We start from the raw sequence: 16483 nt of genomic DNA, 5'->3' as shown, positions 1-16483 counted from the left end.
GGTACAGAGGCCCAGGTTCTGCAACTTCTCAATCAGGATTGTGAGAATGATGGTATTGAATGCTGAGCTATAGTCAGTGAACAGCATCCTGATATAGGTGTTTGTGTTGTCCAGGTGGTCTAAAGCCATGTGGAGAGCCATTTTGATTGCATCTACCATTGACCCATTGTGGTAATAGGCAAATTGAAATGGATCCAGGTCCTTGACGAGGCAAGAGTTCAGTCTAGTCATGACCAACCTCTCAAAGCATTTCATCACTGTCGATGTGAGTGCTACCATGCGATAGTCATTAAGGCAGCTCACATTATTTTTCTTAGGCACTGGTATAATTGTTGCCTTTTTGAAGCAAGTGGGAACTTCTGCCCGTAGCAGTGATAGGTTGAAAATGCCTTTGAATACTCCCACCAGTTGGTTGGCACAGGTTTTCAGAGCCTTACCAGGTACTCCATCAGGACCTTCCATCTTCCGAGGGTTCACTCTCTTTAAAGACAGCCTAACATTGACCTCTGAGACAGAGATCACAGGGTCATCAGGTGCAGCAGGAACCTTCACAGCTGTAGTTGTGTTCTCCCTTTCAAAGCAGGCATAGAAGGCATTGAGTTCATCTGGTAGTGAAGCATCACTGCCATTCATGCTATTGGGTTTTGCTTTGTAGAAAGTAATGTCTTGCAGACCCTGCCAGAGTCGTCGTGCATCCGATGTCGCCTCCAACCTCGTTTGAAATTGTCTCTTTGCCCTTGAAATAGCCCTCCACAAATCACACCTGGTTTACTGGTACAGGCCTGGGACGCCAGACTTGAATGCCACAGATCTGGCCTTCAGCAGACAATGTACTTCCTGGTACATCCATGGCTTTTGGTTTGGGAATGTACAGTAAGTCTGCTGCATACTCATCCAGGTTTGAAGATGAATCCCTGAATAGTCCAGTTCACTGATTCAAAGCAGTCCTGTAGGTGCTCCTGTGCTTCCCTTGTCCATACCTTCTTGGTCCTCACTACTGGTGCTGCAGTCTTCAGTCTCTGCCTATACTCAGGGAGTAGAAGTACAGCCAGGTGATCAGACTTCCCGAAGTGAGGGCGTGGAATAGCACGGTAGGCATTCTTGATGGTGGTGTAACAATGGTCCAGTGTGTTGTTTCCTCTGGTATTGCAAGTGATCGATTGATGGTAACTGAAAATACCTCTTCATTTTTTATCCACACTGATCCTAGTCCTGTATTTCCTACATTTTGCTGTGTCCTCTGTGTTATGTGTGTCAGACATTTTCTTTCTGAAACAACTTTCCCCTTTTCTTCCATTTTCGAGTTCATCATCAGTGATAAAACTATTCTACAGTTGCAAAAAGCTCTATGGAATTATTAGAATAATTCAGTTATCTACTCTCAAACTTTTAAAATTGCTACCAAACTTGTTTGTAACAACTTCTGGACAAGTTTTCTAAAATTCATTCCATATTTGAGCTCCAGCGTATTTACAACATTAAGTTTCAATACCTATGCAAGGTCCAGTTGCTTGAATTAAAACAAGCTGAAGACTCTCATTTTCAAGATGATTTAAGTGGAGCCAAGTGGTGAAGCTGGCCTTGAATCCATCTGTCTTTCATTTTACTCCAATGACTTATAATGTTCATGTCTACAGATTAACCATACGTATCATATTATAAAAATAATAACAAATTTCCAAAATTTCATACAAAATGCTGGTGGAACACAGCAGGCCAGGCAGCATCTATAAGGAGAAGCACTGTCGACGTTTCGGGCCGAGACCCTTCGTCAGGACTAACTGAAAGGAAAGATAGAAAGAGATTTGAAAGTAGTGTGAATTTCACATTTCCCCCTCCCCCCACTACTTTCAAATCTCTTACTATCTTTCCTTTCAGTTAGTACTGACGAAGGGTCTCGGCCCGAAACATCGACAGTGCTTCTCCCTATAGATGCTGCCTGGCCTGCTGTGTTCCACCAGCATTTTATGTGTGTTGTTTGAATTTCCAGCATCTGCAGATTTCCTCATGTTTGCTCCAAAAATTCATATTCATTTTAACATGAATTTGCTCTCCAGTGAGTATTACCGATTTTACCTCTGGAAAATATTTTCAACAATAATTAAGTCTGAAAAATATTGCCTTTCCAAACTAGGGTTATGTCCGAGGATATCACCTTGTTTCAGAACATCACACTGAAATACTGATGCTTAATTGGTTGTAACTTCTGGGGACAAATTTGAAGAGAATGGTATATTTCTTACTTGCTGTCCACTACACCACCAGCATTTAGGGCAGCAATGAAGGTCCTCCATCTCTGGCGACATTCAAGGCTTCCCTCATCATCGGTTTTCCCTACTGTCAGTTTTGCAAGACTCAAGAATACCATCACACTGAAACATAGCTGATTCATCATTGCTGTTTCCATAACAATTTTGTTTTACTAGTCAGGGTTGTTGGCCCTGAGCTGAACTCCCGGACTGGTGGACCACTCTTAGTCTGACCTCTACCCTTTGGCCTATTTGGTGTGGGTGACCCTACCAAGAGCTGAAGCAAAGGGACCTGACTCCAGCCAACATAGCTCTCCAAGTCACCAAGACATGCAAGCCTCCAAACCCAATGACAAGGTTATGGTCCTCTTGGAGGAGCATCTTTCTGCATAAATAAGATTTTGTCAGGAACTAATCAACTTCAGTGATTTAAAACATTATTTCACATCTTAGCTTGGTGATTTAAAAGAAAAATCTTATGATGCAGTCGTGGCTTGACAATGCCAGAATTTTTATTCTTCTTAATTGAACTTGAGAAGGTGACAGTGAGCCACATTCTGGTGAAGGTCTCCTAAAATACTGCTCAGCAGACAGTTCCTAACTTAGAATCGGTACTGTATACAACTTCGAGGGGAACCTGCAGTTGATGGTCTTTTCAATGACCTGCTTTCTTTGTCTTTATGGTTGGAGAAATTTCTGGATTAGACAAGTCTAGGTGAGTGATGGCAGTGTTTTCTAGGTGAGTAATGGCAGTGTCAGCTGGCAAGGTCCCACCAACGCTGCAAAATCCTCCAAATTTACTGATATGAAAAGCAAAGCAATGGCAGTGCTATCTGCCAGACCAATAGACCCAGCATTGAGGCCCCAGTGATCACACTGAGGGTTAAACCATGTTGCTTGCATGTCCAACACCATACTTACGTCTTGGGAGGAGATTAACAAGAGCAGATGGAAGAAAAGATTCAAGAATGGGCTCAGTATTCTCACTGTGGAGCATTCAGGATGGTGTTGGGAACATTGGGAATGCACAGAAGCCCCAGCAGGGCAGAAGGATTGCACTAATATGCAAACTGTCAATTAGCATCCCTGTCCTATTTGTAAAGAGCCTGTTTTCCTAGATAGGTACTATCAGTTACATCTAAACTCTAAATCCTGAGAGAAAGCGAGTCAACCTCAAGGGAGACGAATTGTCTAAGAAGAAAAAGTATTTTGTGAAAGGGGCATTTTAAGTTCCCATTACATCATTCAACTGTATTGCCACTTCTTATTCAATCAATATTTATCAGCTCACATTTTTTAATGCACCACATTTTATCCTCTGTGTGCCCACCTAGATTGTCTATGTCTCTTGAATCCGACAACTAACTTCCTCAATATTGACATTTCAAAACTTGCACTTTGACTATTTTCAATTCCAAATTTCATTTTCAGTCTATATTTTTATTTGAAAAATAACACCTTTCTCCCAAAGCACTGTCAGAATCCAAAGTACTTGGTGAGAAGTATTTACTCACCAAGTACTTTGTAACTCTGCAGAAAATGTAAAAATTGAATCAATATTTATTATTGCTGAATGCTAAGAAAAAGTGGACAGTACGCAGCCCCTCCTCTTCCGCTCCATCGCCATGGCGGAGTTCAGTGAGTTGCTGCTGTTGGTGGTCGCCAGCCTCGGCGTCCACAAGTATGGGTGTGGTTCCCCTTCGACGCTTCAGTGAGTCTGCTTTGGCCACGTCTGTGGTGGCTGAGGAAAAGTGTTTTTGCAGGGAGCTAGCGATGAGGTGAGGCCACATGACTACAACTCCCAGAAGGTCCCACTGATGCAACAAAAAGTTGGGGGTATTGTGGAGAGTCTGGAGGGTTGTCAGAGATTACAGCAGGAAATAGATAGGATGTAGAACTGGGCTGAGAAGTGGCAGATGGAGTTCAACACAGATACGTGTGAAGTGGTTCATTTCAACAGGTCAGTTTTGAACACAATATAACATTAATGGTAAGACTCTTGGGTAGTGTGGAGGGTCAGATAGATCTTGGGGTCTTTGTCCATATGACACTCAAAGCTGCTGTGCAGGTTGGCAGCATTGTTAAGAAGACTTCTGGTGTGATGGCATTCATCAACCGTGAGATTGAGTTCAAGAGCTGTGAGGTAATGTTGAAGCTATATAAGGCCTGAGTTAGACCCCACTTGCAGTATCATGTTCAATTCTGGTCACCTCACTACAGAAAGGATGTGGATACTATAGAGGGAGTGCAGAGGAGATCTACACGGATGTTGCTTGGATTGGGGAGCATGCCTTATGAGAATAGATTGAGTGAATTGGCTTTTTCTCCTTGGAGCGACAGAGGTTGAGAGGTGACCTGATAGAGGTGTATAAGATGATGAGAGGCATTGATCGTGTGGATAGCCAGGGGCATTACCCCAGGGTTGAAATGACTAACACTAGGGGACATAGTTTTAAGCTGCTTGGAAGTCGGTACAGAGGGAATGTCAGGGGTAAGTTTCTCACATGGAGAGTGGTGGGTATGTGCAATGCTGCCGGCGGCGATGGTGGAGGTGGATACAATAGGATATTTTAAAAGACTCTTAGAGAAGTGCATGGAGCTTAGAAACACAGAGGGCTATGCAGTAGGGAATTCCAGGCGGTCTCTACAGTAGGCTGCATGGTCAGCACAACATTGTGGGCCGAAGGGCCTGTAATGTGCTGCGAAAGGAACTAAGCCAGACATTTGACTGCTATCAAATTCACATCTTTGTAAGGTAATGGGAAAAGTAAAAAAAAATGTGCAATGCTCTGATGAGGCATTATTCTTCCAGAGGACGTCATTTAAAACAATTGAACTTTGTAAAGCCTCCCCTGCATCTGAAAGGCCTTTATGAGACCTCATGTCCAAGAGGTCTCTATGGCTCATAGTTTCTACCAAGGATCTGTTGCATCCTCATGTTGAGGGGTGTATCCCTCATTTGTGATGTATCATGACAGGTGGAGCTGACTTTTGGTAAGTTGGCAATTTGATAACAGTTGCCATGGCTGAGTATGGCTGTGGATGTTCTGCTGATCTGAAGTCCACAGATTTATAATGGTAAGAAAATGGAAAAAACCTACATTGTGTGATGGAACATTTCCAGGAACATTTAAGAAGGAGTAGGAGAAATGAAAATAGAGAACACAGCTGGTAAAGATAATATACACTATATATAAATAATCTTTTATACAATCACATCAATTCATAATCCCATAGGAGATGAAAGGGTACTGAACTTCTGCTGAGGGCAGTTGTGATCTCTTCCAGCCTTATTACAGATTCCACACAATGGGCTCTGATCACTTTGTTGGATGTCAAATTTCATTTGAAATCCAGTCAGTTAAAAGCAGATGCTTTTTGGTGGGTCACTCAGTTCAGTGATGAGTCAAGTTGAGACGCACTTCTTACACCAGATTCTGGTGTTTGAACTAGTCTAATTCTAGTTTTAACAAACTAGTGTTTGTTAAGATAATTTCAAATTGTACCTTGTTCAAATCACTTTTTTAAGCTTTATAGTTACCCTGTTCAAATAAGTTTATCATACCAAAAACCGATTTATTTAATTTGAGTTGCAACTCATCAAATATACTCTTTATACTGACAACAAATTTTTCTTTTTTTTTTGCTGCAGTTGCTAAATCCAAATTTTATTCATGAAGGTATGTTAATCCTTAAATATTCATGGTGTTGAAGTTGTGATATTGTAATTCAGATAATTAAAGATGATGTTGAATGCTTTGCACACTGTATAGTATTGATCTTATTTTCACTGGCTTCAGTATTTTCTTTTTATACAGTGGCACCTGAATTTCTGATCCCCTTGGCTGACTTGACATGCGCTATTGGAGAGACAATCATTTTGCGCTGTAAAGTCTGTGGAAGACCAAAACCCACTGTCACCTGGAAAGCGCCCGATCAAAGTGTGCTTGTGCATGACAGTCGTTACACTCCATCACTCAGGTAACCTCATTGGCTAGATCTCCATAAATTGTAGCAAATTATAAGGAAATTAACATTTGCTCATCTTCAGAAAGTGAACACCTGAGAAGCCCGTCTTCCAACAATGGTAAAAACTATATGAAAGAGTTTTGTTAATTTGACTGATGCTATTGAAATCAACATAGATAATGTCAATCTCTTATTTGTTAGTAATGCATACAAATATGCCACCATTTCTATTTTTATACAAGTGCCAATTTTCAACCAATGTGTCTATCAAAGAAAATGATCACAATTGAGCTTGTTAATGCTCCACAAGTTGAAAAATAAGGTCAAAAACGAGGCAATATCTTAGATAGATAGATAGATAGATAGATACTTTATTCATCCCCATGGGGAAATTCAACATTTTTTCCAATGTCCCATACACTTGTTGTAGCAAAACTAATTACATACAATACTTAACTCAGTAAAAATATGAAAAAAGCATTAATAATAGCTTTTAAAAAGTTCTTAAGTAGTTTACTTAAATACATTAAATACAATCAACACCGGCACTTTAACATATCTTACTCCTGGCGGTTGAATTGTAAAGCCGAATGGCATTGGGGAGAATTGACCTCTTCATCCTGTCTGAGAAGCATTGCATCGATAGCAACCTGTCGCTGAAACTGCTTCTCTGTCTCTGGATGGTGCTATGTAGAGGATGTTCAGGGTTTTCCATAATTGACAATATCTTGTTTCATTGTGTGTCGCACAATAGTTGTAATAAATTAATGTGAGCTGCTGACTTTTCAAGAAACTATTCAGTTATCAATTGTCTCCAAATTGGTTTTACATTACTGTAGAACCTGTTCAGTGATGGTGCGAGTAAAGTGGTTTAGGAGCCTGATGGCAGAGGTGTAATAACTGTTCCTGTACCTGGTGGTGCAGGTCACCGGGGCTCCAGTACCTTCTTCCCGATGACAGCAGTTAAGAAGAGAGTATGGCCTGGATGATGGGGTTGTCAGGAGGTGTAGAGGAGGCTTGGCCCAAAAGCAAAGACGATTCAACGATGAACAGTGACATTAACAATAAACTGCAAAATATCTCGCGATGAGGGGTCACAAAACAAGAGAGAACAGAAACTAAACTCCACAGGCAATATTGTAAATGAAAGCTAGGAACAACTGGTTGAGGCTGGCTGGTTTGATGGGATAATGAGGACTGTGGCTGAGAGCCGGGTTTAAATAGGCTGCAGGTGATGAGTGGGAAGCGAACACCAGGTGACTCCTGTTAGCTGGGTGGAGACTGCATGGTGCTTGCCTGTGCAGGCCTGATAGGACTCTCCCCACCCCTCTTAAGGCCAGCACCTGACAGTCCATAATAATCCAAATAAGTCCAGTGGAACTCCTCAACATGTAACTGGACAGCACCCAAGACCTCTCCTCCAGGCCATATCCTTCCCGGTCGACCGGGTACTGCACACCCCATCCACGACAATGTGAATCCATCAACTGGTGAATCGTGTACACTGCACCACCTTCCACTGTTCTGGGTTCTGGAGGCGCAGGCTCGAGTGGGTTGAGTGGTCCACCTGAGGCAGGACACGTGGAAGATGGGTGTCACCCTGAAGAACGGTGGCAGCCGGAGAAGGTAACTGACAGGATTATTGTGATGGGTGGTCGTGAAGGGACCAATGAACTGGGGAGTGAGAGTTGGAACACAGGAGCAGATCTCAGGTGGACAGCCAGACACAGTCCCCAGGTCAGAGGGGTCTGGCTTGGCCTGGCTGCAGTAAGCATGACTGGCAGTTAGGATGGCCCTCTGAGCCCTCTTCCAAGCTCTGTGGCAGAGGCAAATCAAGGCTCTGGCAGAAGAGCTCTGCACTGTTGGCCTCTCTGCGGAGAACAATGGGGGCTGGTCGTCATGAAGCAACCAAAGGGTGACGTACCCATGGCAGAAGAGGTGTGTAGACTGTGGGACAATTTGGCCCAGAGCAGATACTCTTCCGTGTGGAAGGGTTAGAGTCGCTGAAGCACCCAGATATAACTCCACTTGCTGATTGGCTCTTTCTGACCGACCTTTGGTCTGCGGATGATAGCCAGAGGACAAATTCACTGAGGTGTGGAGGAGCAAGCAGAAGGCTTGCCAGAAGATGGAGATGAATTGTAGGCTCCTCTGCCTCACAATGTCCCATCGTAGAGTTGAACTTGCATGAGAAGGCAGCGCCACGTTATGTCTTCCCACCCACATTGAAAGAGAGAATATAACTACAGCTGTGAAGATCCCTGCTGCACCTAATGACCCTGCGATCTCTGTCTTGGAGGCTGATGTTAGGCTGTCTTTAAACAATTATACCAGTGCCTAAGAAGAATAATGTGAGCTGCCTTAATGACTAACACCCAATAGCACTCACATCTACAGTGATAAAATACATTGAGAGGTTGGTCATGACTAAACTAAACTCCTGCCACAGCAAGGACCTGGACCCAGTGCAATTTGCCTACCGCCACAATAGGTCAACAGCAAGTGCTTTCTCATTGGCTCTTCACATGGCCTTAGACCACCTGGACAACACAAATTCCTATGTCAGGATGCTGTTCATCAACTATAGTCAGCGTTTAATACCATTATTCCCACAATCCTGATTGAGAAGTTGTAGTGTCTGGGCCTCTGTACCTCCCTCTGCAATTGGATCCTCAACTTCCTAACCGGAGACCACAATCTGTGCGGATTGGTGATAACATCTCCTCCTCACTGACGATCAACACTGACGCAGCTCAGGGGTGTGTGCTTAGCCCACTGCTCTACCCTCTTTATGCCCATGACAGTGTGGCTAGGCATAGCTCAAATACCATCTATAAATTTGCTGATGATACAATCATTGTTGGTAGAACCTCAGATGGTGATAAGAGGGCATACAGGAACAAGATATGCCAACTAGTGGAGTGATGTCACAGCAACAATGTGGCACTTAACGTCAGTAAGCAAAAGAGCTGATTGTGGACCTCAGGAAGGGTAAACGAAGGATCACATACCAATCCTCATAGTGGGATCAGAAGTGGAGAGAGTGAGCAGTTTCATGTTCCTGGGTGTCAAGATCTCTGAGGACCTAAACTGGTTTCAACATTTTGATTGAGTTATAAAGAAAGCAAGACAGTGACTGTACTTCATTAGGAGTTTGAAGAGATATGGTATGTCAACAAATATACTCAAAAGCTTCTATAGATGTACCGTGGAGAGCATTCTGACAGGCTGCATCACTGTCTGGTATGGAGAGGCTACTGCACAGGACTGAAAGAAGCTACAGAGGGTTGTAAATTTGGTCGGCTCCATCTTGGGTACTAGCCTACAAAGTACCCAGGTCATCTTCAGGGAGCAGTGCCTCAGAAAGGCAGCGTCCATTATTAAGGACCTCCAGCACCCAGGGCATGCCCTTTTCTCACTGTTACCATCAGGTAGGAGGTACAAAGTCTGAAGGCACACACTCAGCAATTCAGGAACAGCTTTTTCCCCTCTGCTGTCCAATTCCTAAATGGACATTGAAGCTTTGGACACAACCTCACTTTTTTTAATATATGCAGTATTATTTCTGGTTTTTGCACAATTTTTAATCTATTCAATATACATAGACTGTAATTGATTTATTGATTTATATACTTTTTTCTATTTTTTCTTCCTCTTCTATATTATGTATTGTACTGAACGGCTGCTGCTAAGTGAACAAATTTCACGCCACATGCCAGTGATAATAAACCTGATTCTGATTCTTCTGTCCTCACTGAGCGAAGGTTGTCTTGGCAACCACATCAATTGTGTCCACTTCTGCCACAGGAGGTCTGGAGGGATCCAGACGACAGAGAACGGGAGCGGTGGTGAAGCATCTCCTGAGCTCTTCAAAAGCGTGGTCCTTAGCAGCAAACCAGGTTATCCATGAAGTAGATGATTTGGTGAGGGAGATGAGAGGAGTGGTGATTTAGCTGTAGTTTCTGATGATTTGTTGTTAGAAGTTGGAGAAGCCCAAGAGGTGCTGTAGCCATTTGGAGGGAGTTCAGTCGCATCAGCAATGATGCATATTTTCTCTAGTCCATGGTAATGCCTTGGCGTGAAAGGATGTAACCCAGAAATGAAATGACTGGGATGTGGAACTTGCAAAACAGCTGGTTTTTGAGGAGATGCTGAAGGACTGAACAGACATGACAGTCTTAGTCTTGGAGGTCCATGGAGAAGGTGAGAATGTCGATGTAGACAGACACGAACCTGTGCAGCATGTCTCAAAGGATCTTGTTCATGAAGGCTTGGAAAATGGCTGGACTGTTGGAGAGTCTGAAAGGCATCACCAAGTATGCATAGTGGCCAGTGAGAGTTATGTGCAGTCTTCCGCTTATCCTCCTGGCATAGGTGGATCAGGTTGTACGCTCTTTGTAGATCCAGTTTGCTGAAGATCTGGTCTTTGTGCAGTGTTTTAAGTGCACTATTTATCGAGGGAGGGGGCAGTGGTTCTTAATGCTGACTCTGTTCAGTCTGTAGTAGTCAATGCAGGAATGGAGATCTCCATCTTTCTTCTTGTCAAAGAAGAATCTGCACCAGCTGTGGATTGGGATGATCGGATGAAGCCGTGTTATAGCACTTTGGTGATGTAGTCATTCATGGCTTGAATCTCAGGAAGGGAGAGGGAGGACAGACAACCTCGGGGGAGGGGTGGTGCCTGGGAGGAGGTTGATCACACTGTCGCGTGTCTCTGAGGCGGCAAGGTGCTTGCCTCCCTCTTATCAATGGCAATGTCATGGTATTCCTTTTATGTCCCTCATTTGATAATTCATTCTTTTGAAGTTAGTGGAGCTGGTCATCTGGTCAACAGACTCACTGATTCATACTTGCCCAATTCACACTCATTCATTGCAGACTCTGCTTGAGAAGAGCTCTACATACCTCAGTAACCTCATGAGAGTCCTGAAGAATTATCTTGGCCCAAAACATCGACTGTTTGCTCTTTTCCATAGATGCTGCCTGGCCTGCTGAGCTCCTCCAGTATTCTGTGTGTGTTGCTCAACACCCTTGTGTTCCTCTTTCAATGGCTCCCATAACATCTAAAATGTGGAGAAGTACAGTTAATTGAGATGTGAACAAATTTGGTGTGATTCTTCTTCTGAGGTTTTATAGCAGTTGAGAAACAGATTTAATGTTCATTGCAGTCACCTTCTGAACTGCAGTATGGGTATGATATCCATTTAATTTTTAATCTTTTTTATTGATTTAAAAATATATAAAGACAAATACAAATCAGACGAGAAGTTATATCAAATACATATTCCAATGGAAGTACAAACAACAAAAAAGGAGTGTACACTGTCAAAATCATATATACTATAATATTGAGCTCCTCAATATCCACAACCTCTTAACAATTCAAAAAAAAAGATCAAAAATTGCCATTATTAAGAAAAAGAAAAAAGAAACCACTGAACTAACCTAGAACAAAAAAAAAGAAGACTGGGCATTCCATTTGAGGATATAATTACAAAAAAAAGGGGGGGGGGGGGGAATCCTTCCGGTCAAATCTGAAAAGTCACGGAGAAGAAGAAAAGAGATTACCCAAAAAAATGAAAAAAAAGTAAAAAAAAAAGAAAATTTAAATCATATGAAAATATTGAATGAAAGGTCGCCAGGTTTGCTCAAGTTCAAAAGATGTATCAAACGTCCGACTTCTAATTTTCTCCAAGCTTAAACACGGCATAATGGAGAAGAGTCAAAAAAAACAGCAGGTGGATTGGGATCCTTCCAATGCAACAAAACAGCTCTCCAGCCAATAAAGTTGAAAAAGCTATTTATTTAATTTTATATAAGACCAAAACATATGAGTTAAGGTAGCCACCTCAGCATTACATCTATCACAGGTGGGATTTATATTTTTTAAAAATGTGCTGGTTTATCTTTTGACGTATGCACCCTGTGCACTACCTGGAACTGAATCAAGGAGTGATGGGCGCAAGTGGATGAATTGTTGACTAAATGATAAATTTTATTCCATTGATCATCTAAAAGTGACTCCGAAGTTCCAGTTCCCAAGCACATTTAACCTTGTCATTAGACATCATTCGTAAATTCATAAGCCGTTTATATATAATGGCTATCAATTCTTTTTGAAATGATTTAAGCTAAAAAATAATGTCTATCATATTTGGTAAATGAGCAAATGGATAGTTCAGTAATAAATCTCATAAAAAATTCCTAACTTGTAAATATCTAAAAAACTGTGCATTAGATATATCATATTTATCCACTAACTGCGAAAAAGACATTAAACAGTTCTCTAAAAACAAATCTAAAAAAGTTTTTATTCCCTTAGTTTTCCATATTAAAAAGGCCTTATCCAGAATTGATGGTTTAAAAAAATAGTTAAGATGGATATTACTAGAGAGAACAAAGTTATTCAAATCAACAAATCTGCGAAACTGAAACCAAATTTTTAATGTATGTCTAACAATGGGACTAAAATCTTGTCTACCAATCCTAGAAAACAAAAATGGAAGAGGAGCTCCCAGTAAGGAGGCCAAAGAAAACCCCCTTACCGAGCTCTCCTCCAAGTCCAACCATGAAGGACAATCTTGATTATCTATACTGTAAATCCAAAAAGTAATTGCCCAATAGTAAAATCTAAAATTTGGTAATGCCAATCCTCCATCTTTTTATGATTTTTGCAATAAAACTTCACTCAATCTAGAACTCTTATTATTCCAGATATATGACAGGATCATAGAATCTATTCTATCAAAGAACGTTTTCAGGATAAAGGATGGAACAGCTTGAAACATATATAGAAATTTCAGTAAAATTACCATTTTATGACATTTATTCGACCAATTAAAGACATCGTCATAGGCGACCATTTAGAAAGCATTTGTTTTGTATATTCAATTAGAGGAAGAAAATTATACTTGTATAGATCTTTAAAATTTTTAGTAATTTTAATACCAAGATAAGTAAAATAATTTTTAGCAATATTAAAAGGTATTTGATCATAATAATCAGAATAATTATTAATAGGAAATAATTCACTTTTATGTAAATTTATTTTATATCCAGAGAAAATACTAAATTCAGTAAATATGGATATCATAGAGGGAATAGACTTCCTAGGGTCTGAAATATAAACTAATAAATCATCTGCATATAACGAAACCTTATGTAATTTATCCCCTCCCTTAATACCCTGAAAAGAGTTAGAATCCCCAAGAGCGATAGCAAGTGGTTCTAAAACCAAATTAAATAATAAAGGGCTAAGAAAGCAACCCTGACAAGTTCCTCTATATAATCTAAAATAAGGAGATTTTTGATTGTATGGGTATGATATCCAAATCCTACGTATTTATAAATGTATCAAATTCTATAAAAAGTCCTGTGTTCTTAAAGAACTGCACTAAATATTTAAAGTAATGATCCTGTGATTCTTTCTGCAAAAATATTGTTAATGCTGAATTGTATTTTATTCTGTGGTAATTTTAAAATCAACCACCCCCTCTCTTGTTTGTACCTTGGAAACCTCACCAGAACATGCTTAACCATTTCTTATTGATTACGATGCTCACACTTCCCATTATTGTGGTTCTTCATTCAAAAACAATATACTACTTAACCCTGAGTGCCCAAACCTCAATCTCGATAGTATCATCTCCTCCCTCATGTTCTTTCCTGCATTCCTTCACCATCCCACCTCTTTCTGGAGATTACAAAGTTGTCTTCCTGTTCTCTATTCATCCCATTGTTTTCAACACATTTTTGATGTTACTTTTAATAATGTTATTCATTTCTCATTTACTGTAGTTTATTTTATTCATTTGATTTTAACGTAACACCAGTTTTTATCAGGTGAGTATAGTGATGTTATTATTTTTAATTGCTTTCATGAGCAAGATGATTTTCCTATTTGCCTCACTCCTAGAAAAGGGGTGACTCAGTTGGTAGATTAAGAGAGCTCTGCAGTTAAAATTGATCAAGCTACAATTCTAAAGCAGAAGATGAGTTCTCTGTTGGGTAATTATACTCATACATCAGTGAGTGTAAATTGGATGACTATTTAACAACTGACCTGCCCAGTTAAGATTGGCTTTGATTTAGGTATTGAGCATTAGAATTACTTAAACACGAGAGATTCTGCAGATGCTGGAAATCCAGAGCAACACACACAAAATGCTGGAGGATCTCAGACCAGGCAGCATCTCCGGAAATGAGTGAACAGTTGACGTTTCAGGCCAGATTACTTGCTTACTCCAAATAATCATAATTTTTATCCTCTTTTCCTAATTCCAAGCTCCCACTCTACTGATCACATTGATTGATATCAATTGGTAATGTTAATTCTCAATTTTGTTACCTCACATAATTGAGAGAAAAATGCGCAGGACTTGGAAATGGAAACTTTTGTTCAAGAAATTAAGTAAGCTGTGTTGAGTAAAAACAGGCATTTTGGATAGGGTCTATATACAAAATAGATAAGTTTATGCATCATTTACCTTAAACTGAAAGATTACGATTATCTTCACAAATGTATATTCTTTCACATGATTCACTGAATTGCTTATGAAAATAATTTAGTTTTCCTTTCAGTTAAAGAATGCATTTGTGTTTTTATTCCCATAGTGATTCTGGGGAAGTTATGCTTAAAATCTGTAATATAATGCCTCAAGATAGTGGAATATACAGCTGTGTGGCAGTGAATGAAATAGGAACAGCGTCATCTTCAGCAACGGTCAAAGTGCAGGGTAACAAAATCTTTTCAAATCATCGTTTATGACTTATTCTGTTAAGAAGTTTTAAATCTTTCTGTATGAGACTGCCAGTCTACTTACGGGATATTAAAGAAACAGAGTTGTTCTGATGTATGAGCCAACTGGCAATTGATGAGTTTGAATTGTGGATGATGATGGCAGCCTGGATCCAATTTATGTTTAGGGCAGTATTGAGAAAGCAGGTGGGAGTGGAATATCTAAATAAAAGTGCAAAGAGATCATTGTAGCATGGTATTGATTTAATTTACTGAGATACAGCACAGAATAGGCCCTTCTGGCCCTTTGAGACACGCTGCCCACCAATCCCCCAATTTAACCCTAGCCTAATCACAGGACAATTTACAATGACCGATTAACTTACCAACCAGTATGTCTTTGGACCGTGGGAGGAAACCAGAGCACCTGGAGGAAACTGGGGACGGAGTCATGGGGAGAACGTACAAGTTCCTTACAGGCAGCAGCAGGAATTGAACCCATGTCTCTGGTACTGTAAAGCATTGTCCTAACCACTATGCTACTGTGCCATGCCAAATTAAAGTTTTGGCCAATGTTTCTTTAATTAAGTTCATACAGAACTCTTCTAACTCATCAGCAGGGAGAAAAGGATTTCATTATCATGATATATTCAATAGGATAAACTAATCTCTTTTCACAATAATAAGAATGACTGATGAGGATGTATTTCCTCTTCAAAATCAAGGGGACATAGTCTTCAAGTGAGAGGTAGGAGATTTAAAGCAATCTTGGAATAAGTTTTTCTATGTTTTATGATGTTTTATTTTCTATTCTCAAAATGGATATCAATCTTTCACAGAAGCACAAGAGGCAGCAAATGCTGTAACCTTGAGCAAAAAAAAACTGACAAACTCAGTCGGATAGGCCACATCTAATCAGTTTTCTAGTTTGTTTCTGGTGGATTAAATTGCTGTTTTTATTATGCAATACATGTCAATGTTAAGGCAGGAAAGCATCGCCATTGGGATGTTTTTATGAAACAACTGTTCCTTCTCAGAATACATTATGTAAAGTACCCTTATCTCATTAAATATAAACATAGCAGGTTACCATTGACCAGGAGCTGAATTGGAGGAACTATATACAAAATGTGGTTAGAAAGGCAGGTCAGAGGCTGGGAATCCTGTGATGAGTAACACACCTCCTAACTCCCCAAAACCTGTCCAACATCTACAAGTCAGGGGTGTGATGGAATACATTCCTCTTGACTGGATGAACAACACCCAAGAAGCTTGTTGCTACGCAGGACACAGCAACCTGCTTGAAAAGCCCAATCCACAACCACTCACTGACTTCACTACCAAAACACAGAAGCAACAGTTTGTACATAACAGGTCTACCAGACACTCTTTATCAGGGGTTCCCAACCTGCGGTCCATGGACCCCTTGGTTAATGGTGAGGATCCATAGCATAAAAAAGATTGGGAACCTCTGCACTACAGCAACTTATCAAAACTCCTTAGACAGCACCTTACAAACTCACAACCT

General features: G+C 40.5%; 1 protein-coding gene across 1 annotated transcript in view; it reads left to right on the top strand.

Moving 5' to 3' along the window:
- Positions 1-16483, top strand: part of LOC140728501 (kalirin) — a 723603-nt gene that overhangs the window by 670674 nt on the left and 36446 nt on the right. Inside the window, exons 52-54 of the mRNA XM_073047309.1 lie at positions 5902-5929; positions 6068-6230; positions 14832-14953. Coding sequence (XP_072903410.1) covers positions 5902-5929; positions 6068-6230; positions 14832-14953 — 313 coding nt within the window. The remainder of the gene's footprint in view (positions 1-5901; positions 5930-6067; positions 6231-14831; positions 14954-16483) is intronic.

Source organism: Hemitrygon akajei, chromosome 5, assembly GCF_048418815.1.
Source record: "Hemitrygon akajei chromosome 5, sHemAka1.3, whole genome shotgun sequence".
Lineage (NCBI taxonomy): Eukaryota > Metazoa > Chordata > Chondrichthyes > Myliobatiformes > Dasyatidae > Hemitrygon > Hemitrygon akajei.
The sequence above is the reverse complement of the archived record's forward strand: the minus strand, read 5'-3'. Positions and strand labels throughout refer to the sequence as shown.